The following is an 8111-nucleotide window of genomic DNA, read 5'->3' as shown; positions in this document are numbered from 1 at the left end:
TCCCTCCTCCCTCCCTCTACCGCTCCATCCTTCCCCCCTCCCGTGAGAGTGACTCAAACACCCATTCATCCACACACACTATCAGTTACACACAGCTGCAGCACCTGCCAATTGCACCCACACCCATTCATTTACATACCATACATTTTTATATATTTCAAACATTTTTGTCCAGCGCACATACCATACTATAATGTTACATCTATCCCTTCATTTAAAGGTGAACCATCATTTAACCCTATCCGTACGTCGTGTTTTACTATCATATCCATACGAAATGGGGAACTCTCGTGCCACCACTTTCCAAATAAGAAATTTACTCGTTAATCTCCCATCCGTATACTTTGCATAGCAGTCTGTCAAAACGATTTTTTGATAAACACTGAAAGTTTCAAAGAGATCTTCGTACTAGAAGTATTCTAAAATGTGAAGAATACAACTCCAGCGGTACAAAATGACCCTAGGGCGTACGAATAGGGTTAACATAATCATCAGTGCACTCTATTCTATCTAACACTGGTACTTTCAATCTAATAAAGCTATATAACAAGTGCACACTGCCAGTCAATTTTATTTGACCAGTTGGGGCCAGCCAGATATAACTTAATGAAAGTTTAGTTTTAGTAAGAGTTTTATGGCACTTGCAACACAATAAAGTCATATAAGTGCCGAAGATTAGAAGACTTACAAGAGAGTAACAAACATAAAAAAGAGGGAGGGGAGATAAAGGTGATAGATGTGTGATAGGAAAGAAGGAGCAAACCACACCAGAGCACCCACCAACCACCCACAGTAAGAGTTTTAAGGCACTTGCAACACAAAAAGGTCATATAAGTGTTGAAGATTAGAGGTGTAACAAGAGAGTAACAAACTCAAAAAAGAAGGAGAGATAAGGACGATAAATGTTTGATATATGAAAGAAGGAGCAAACCACACCAGAGCACCCGCCAATCACCCAGCAACCTAATGAAAGGGCAGGGCACAGGCTATAAGTGTTCAAGATTTCAGGTGTTACTAGAAAGTAACATACCAAGAAAAGAAGGAGGAGAGATAATGATGATAGATGTTTGACAAGAAAAAGAAGGAGCAAACCACACCACAGCACCGGCCAACCACCCACAACAAGAATCAAATAGTTACTGAATAGACAACAACAACAACAACAAATAACAATGATATATGAACTATAAAATGTGAGGCATCGTGGTAAAATCAGGCGCTCGTCAAAATATAATGAAATCAAAGAAACAGGTATTTTTCCTCCAGTTTGGCAATTTTGATTGGATTTTTGGCTTAACACCTTTTAGGTCCATATGAAAACACATTTCCATGAGAATTTAACTGAAAAACGTCGCTTAATGGCAAAAAACATGTAAATTTTCAGTTTTCAAGGACTCTCAAGCTAAATAAGTTACAAATCTTTGGCGGCCATTTTCTCGCTAATTTTACCTCTAAAACCATGCTACCCCACCTCCTTCAATTGCAAATATTTCGATTTCTATTCAAAATAGACAGGTCTTCTTGTCATAGAAAGCAAGGCAAATGAATAAGCTTTCAGATGATACCAATAACTTCACATGCCTAAAATTTGATGAGCGCCTGATTCCACCAGGTAGTGACACAAATAATCCGAATTATCATAATCCAAACAACTGTTGCATTGAAAACAACAAATATAACAATACTTACGACACAACAACAATAACCAAACGATGGAAAAATGGGAATGAAAAAGCAGCTTAGCCGACAACAATAGCAACATACATGGGTAGACCCACAGATAAAGAAGAGCCCAAAAACCTGTCAAACCGACAGCAGAGACAACAATGAAAAATGTGACAAGAGCAGGGTTGGGGTTTTTTTAGTTGGAGTTTTACGGCACTTGCAACACAATAAGGTCATAAAAATGCCAAAGAATAGATGTGTTACAAGAGAGTAACATACACGAAAAAGAAGGAGAGATAAGGACGATAGATGTTTGATAGGAAAGAAGGAGCAAACCACACCAGAGCACCCTCCAACCACCCACAGAGTAGGTTTGCAAACTTTTTTTGTACCCAAATCAGGGACACCCCATGGTATAACATCAGATTACAAAACAACAAACAAAATCACATCAAGTGGGATTGGTTTGCTTTTGTTCTGGTGGTAAGAGTTTTACTGCACTTACAACACAATTAGGCCACATAAATGCCGAAATTTAGTTTTAGTAAGAGTTTTACGGCACTTGCAACACAATAAGATCATATTTATAAAAGCCGAAGAATAGAGGTGTTACAAGTGAGTAACAAAGACAAAAAAGGAGAAAAGATATAAATAGGAAAGAAGGAGCAAACCACAGCAGAGCACCCACCAACCACCCGCGGCTTGGGTTTGGTGTAGTGTTGTGATTAGGTGTGTCAGATTCTCTACACAAGACAAACCCTGTTTAACAAAATTTTTAAAACTTCAAACAACACCACACCATTGTGAAAGAGGTGCCTGGAGGAAGGATGTGGGGTAAGAGAGGCAGGGGGGGACAAAGAGCAACATGGATGAACAACATTAAAACATGGACTGACCTTGACATGGCCTGGATATGGATCTGTCCCCGGGATTTTATGCCCTCCGCACAATTTAGCTAAATTTGATCATTTTTGCATAATTTTTTATTATTTTCCTTTATCATTCTTTGTTAAAATTAACAGAATCAAATAATTTCACATTTTTGGGATCAGTTTGCATAATTTCAGAATTTTTTTTTGCATAAAACTGCGGGGACAGCAGAATGTGCAATGGCAGCTCGCGACCGTGAATGATGAAGGGTCATTTCACGTCAACTTCTGAGTCACGTGAGGGTCATTTCACGTCAACTTCTGAGTCACAGATGACACCTATAGGTATTCCCCGTGTGTGACAAAGATCTCAAAATCTCAATTACCCAATCTGGGACAATCCCGGGAAAATTCAGGACAGTTCTGTCGTAAGCTGACAAAACGCCTTTTTTTTTCTTCACGGCAGTTTCGAGAAACAGAGTTTTTTGTCAGCGTAACCATTGAAAAAATAGAGTCATTCCGCAAATTGAATTCTAATTTATTCAAAAACTAGTAACAGTTTCACTTTGGTTATTTTTCACACAAGTAGGGTAACTGATCAGACTTTCTATTAGCAAAAATAAAAAATTTTGGCGCCAAAATTTTAAAAAGGTATTTTGTCAACTTACAGCAGAGATGGCAAGCTTACTAATCATACTAATGAAACAAACCTTGTCTTCTAGCATCCGCGACAACGCTGCTGTCCGGTATTTCGTGATAGTCATGGTCCTCGCCCGGACTCTGCGAGCGCCGCCTCATCATGCTTAGCGTCTTTTTCACCGACGGCTGTGGGGGAGACCGGGAGCCTTTTCTCTGGTCCGACTTCCCGTCCGATGCTCCGCTGCTCGATTCCTCGCTACAGGACAAGAAAATGCATATATATATATATATATGTGTTAAGACGAGGTGGAATCAGGCACTCGTCAATTTTTTCGGCATGTGAGGTTATTGGTATCATCTTTAAGCTTGTTTATTTGTGTTGCTTTTGATGAAAGAAATACCCATCTATCTTGAATAGAAGTCGAGATATTTGCGATTAAAGGAGGTGGGGTCGGCTGGTTTCAGTGGTAAAATTAGCGTAAAAATGGCCACCAAAGTTTGACAATTTCAATAGCTTGAGAGTCCCTGAAAACGATAGAATTACATATTTTGTGCCTTTTAATCACCGCTTTTCTGTGAAATTTACACGGAAATGTGTTTTTATATGGACATGAAAGGTATTGAGCCAAAAAACAAAAATTAGATAAAAATTGCCAAACTGGTCGAAAAGTGCCAGATTCTTCAATTCCAGTATTTTGACGAGCGCCTGATTTCACCACGCTGCCTCACATATTTATCATTAGCAAGCAATTCACTTTCAGGAAGTCAAGCAGCTGCATAACAAGGAAAGTGTTAGATTGGAACCCACAGGGTAAAAGATCAAGGGGAAGACCATGTAGAACCTGGAGAAGAGTCACGGAAATGGATATAACAGAAAAGTGGGAAGACATGGAGTGACATCAAGTGACTAGCCCAGGATAGGAAAAGGTGGAAAGTGTTTGTTCGTGGCCTATATCCTCATCCACGGTGAGAAAGGCAATGATGATGATGAAGCAATTCAAATGTATTACTTATTTTTCAAGAGAGAGAAAAAACTGTTTCCTTTCTTAAACAACAATACCTACATTCATTATGTATCTCTTCTAGCTTTTTTTTCAACATTTAGAATTTCAACGTCGACAAAATATTTCTCGAATAGGCCCTACATGCAACCAATACCACATTTTAAGAAAATGCCATAAAACAGCCAAAGAAAAACTCCAACAGAAGATAGGAAATGTAAACCTCCCCAAAGAGGAACAACCAACGTACCTAAGAGTCAAACTTCATCAAAGTCTAACCATGAAAAACCAAGTGGAGAGCATAAAGAACAAGGCGAAAAGAAGACGCCAACTTTTAAAGAAACTCCCAAGCAGTTAATGGGGATCAGACAAACAAACATACCTTGGTTATGTCCGATCTTCCCTGGAATACAGCAATAGCCCACTTAGTATGTGCAGTACAACTACTTGCAATACCATTAACAAGGTCCAAAATAATGCCCTTCGCTTCATAAACAGTGGCATGAGATCTACACCTACTGCCGCATGTGAAATTCTTTCAAATGTTGAACCCATGGAAATTTGCAGAGATAAAGCAATTTTTTAAATTAATTTCAGAATTTTGGGTAAGTAAAGTTTGAACAGCTCACTGTGAAAGCAGTGTTCCCCTAATTTTATCCCACCATCTACCCCCAGTGGATGTCAAAGGTCGAAACAAACCCCCAATTTTTTGAGTAACAAAAATTTTTCCTCGAAAAGTACTCTGCTAGTTTGGTTTTCAGAAAACTCTCATAGCGACAGAAACTACAAGTCTAGGATCGATAGTAGATCCAACTTATTCAAATTCTTCTTTTAATGAAAGATGCTTTATACGTTTTCTCCTCGTGAAAGCCCCCAGGAACAATAAAGATGGAAAGATGGGAGAAAAAAGGAACAATCCATATTATCACATTATTAGAAAGACTTTTCATTGAAAAATAAAATCATGGGACAAGACAAAAGCCTCCCCCATCGTGAGGTTGCGGGTTCGGAGATTCGAGCCGCGGGCTGGACGTTGTGTCCTTGCGAAAAAAAGGCATTTTACCCGAATTTTCCAAAATTCACCCAGGTGGGAATGGGTAAACAGCTATAGACAGCGAAAGATCTCGTCAGTTTCTTAGTGTTTGAGTGCTTAACCAACTGTTTGCACTGTATGCTTCCTGGGAAGTTGAGAATGTTTCTCAGAGTTCTATGGTCTGCTGGGGTAATAATATTGATATAGTGTAAAGCGTATAGAGCTTGCTTTTGAGTGGGGACGCGCGCTATACAAATGCTATATTTATTATTATTATTATCTGTAAACCTAAAGACCGAAGTCCCATCTCAAACAGGAGAGGAATTCTCTTACCTCTTCTCTGAGCCACTCTGAGCTTTTGTGTCACCGGGGGCGAAGGTCGCTGCCCTCTTGGGGGGTCCCGGTGGAGGGGGAGGTGCCTTTCGCACAGGTCTCGGTTTAGCCGTCGCTCTTGAGGCCCTCTTCTGAGGGGTTTTTGGCGTCGCGCCATCTTTTCTCCCGCTTGGGGGAATAGCACTTTTGGCGTCGTTCGGCGTCAGCGCAGAGCTACTGGCACTGGGGGAAACTGTGACGTCAAGTGTTGAAGTGGACGCGGCACTCGACAACGATATCGACGACATTGCTCGACCCGACTCGTTCATGCTGGTACTCCGGGGCTTGTTCCTTGGGGGGAGGGGCGGGGGCACCGAATTGTTGCTACACGACTCGCTCCTCCTCAAGGACTCGAGGCGCGGAGGTAAGTACGGCTTCAGATCACTTCCTTCTTGATCGCCAGCGGCAGTGTCGGACGAGTTGGAATTTTCCTCAGCCCCGTCCGCAACGGCTTTCATTCCGGTCACGTCGGACCGGCTTCTGTTGATACGGGGCAAGGTCGTACGTTTGGGTTTCGGCGGTACAACTTTCTTCCCCGAACTGCTTTGCCCGCTCGCTGTGTGCAGACACTCAACGCTGGAGCTGTCCACGACCGCTTGGTCTAGAGACTCCACGCTGCCCCGCAGTCGCGAGATGCTGGCATGTCTCTTCGGTCTCGGTGGCCGCACAGGACTGGACGAATCCAAGCTGTTGGCACGCCACTTGGGGGAATCTTCAACTTCCTGCAGCGTAGTTTTCCCCTCTGAATCACTCTCAGGTTTTGTAGTCTCAGAATCGACACCGCCTTCTAAATCTGTCTCAAAGTCTCCTCCGAGTTTGTTCTTCAGAAGTTCCTCAATCTCTTTGAGCATCTCACAAGTGGAGCCTGGCTCGTCGCTGAGAGAAAGCTTTGGTCCCTCGCTAGCACCATCATCGCTGACCCCATCCTTGCCTTTGGAATCTCCTACACAGCCAACACCTTTCGGTTCCTCCGATAATTCACCAGAGGCGTTTGTAATACTTTTAGCGCTTTGTGAGTCCTGGCAGACGTCAACTTGCTTTGAGGCTGAGGTAGTCTTTTCTGCACTTACTGAGCTCTGACTTTCCCCTTCATCCCCCAGCCCATCATCATCAGAGCCACAGTACACTTCAGCGTAATCGAGCTCCGGGTCAATCTTCAACAAAAACTGCTTTTTCGAAGCAGTTTTAGCGGCGGAAGTATTGCTATCTACTGCCGATTTTCCATTTTTCTTTTCAACAACAGATGTGGATTTCTGGGAAACGTTTGGATCTTCGTCTGTTTTTGGAACGGCAGGTATACTTAACCGTTTCCTGGGCACAGGACGAGGTAAAGATTCTTGGTTCAGGTCGGAATTTTTAAGATCATTTTCTTCTGAGTGAGGCAACGTCCCACTTTTGTCCCTGAGCACAGGAGTATTAGAATTAGAATCAGAACTGTCAAAGGCTTGTTGCTTTTTCAAAGTTCTCTCGGGTTTCTGAGACTGGTCAGTGGCGATGTCCAAAGGTTGGGCCTCATCAGATCCTTTTTCTTTGGGAAGGGACAAGTCTTGGGAGTGTTCACAGACCTTCTTCCCCCCTTTTTCCGGGCTGCTGGTCGCACTGGAGGCTTTACCCTCACTGGAGGCTTTACCCTCCGATCCCTCTCCTTCCTTATAGCTGGATTTCTCTGTTGCTGAGACGCTCGCTTCCTTCAGCGAGTTCTTTGAGACATTAGACTGTGAGCGAGGTTTTCTTGGCACCCCACCCCTCGGTGGGTTTTTGGGTAAAGGAGGCGGAGCCGAAGGAAGAGGAGGCGGAGTCGAAGGAAGAGGAGGAGGTACAGAAGGCTTAGCAGCTTTCTTAGAGACTGGATCTGAAATTATGAGGCAAAAAAAAATTAGAAGTAACAATTAGTTTCTCAAACTATAACGTTTTCATCCCACTGAACAACACAGACAAACCTAAAATAAAAACCTGCCTATTTCAAAATACCACAACCATTTATTATCCCCCATAATCTTAGTAATTTAATGAATTCAATTTATAGAACCTGGCAATCTATCAATAACAGGAATAGATTGTTTTAGTAGAGGTTCTACGCCGCCCGCAACTGCATAAGGTCATATGAGCGCCAGAAGATTACAGGTGTTACAAGAAAGTAACAAACATAAAAAAGAACAAGGGGGAGATAAGGACGATAGATGTTCGATAGGAAAGAAGAAGCAAACCACACCAGAGCACCCGCCAACCACCCACAGATTGGACGGTATGCTGTTACCATCCTAGATTACCCCACTGCTGACTGTGGTTTTAATTCTTTTGTCGGTTAAGCAAGCCATCCTCCTCAATTCATGTCTTTAGGCATTTCCCAAAGGGGTGATATTACATGTAACATGATCTTGAGCACAGTAGAATTGTACATGGGCTGATTAATCAATGTTATGCTCATACTGTGCCAGAACAACATAGGGGGAACTGCTGCTTTTTCTTTCCTCATCCTTACTATCGTCCTTTTTTTCCTCTACTTCTTTTGTATGTTTGTCACTCTCTTGT

General features: G+C 42.3%; 1 protein-coding gene across 1 annotated transcript in view; it reads right to left on the bottom strand.

Moving 5' to 3' along the window:
- The window catches only part of LOC101850160 (FYVE, RhoGEF and PH domain-containing protein 6), a gene marked incomplete at its 3' end in the record, with an annotated part of 31273 nt that overhangs the window by 15794 nt on the left and 7368 nt on the right, over positions 1-8111 (bottom strand). The window contains 2 exon segments of the mRNA XM_013081108.2: positions 3245-3429; positions 5541-7431. Of these exon segments, the coding sequence (XP_012936562.2) occupies positions 3245-3429; positions 5541-7431 (2076 nt within the window).

This window comes from Aplysia californica, unplaced genomic scaffold (genome assembly GCF_000002075.1).
Source record: "Aplysia californica isolate F4 #8 unplaced genomic scaffold, AplCal3.0 scaffold00116, whole genome shotgun sequence".
Classification (NCBI taxonomy): Eukaryota; Metazoa; Mollusca; class Gastropoda; order Aplysiida; family Aplysiidae; genus Aplysia; species Aplysia californica.
The sequence above is the reverse complement of the archived record's forward strand: the minus strand, read 5'-3'. Positions and strand labels throughout refer to the sequence as shown.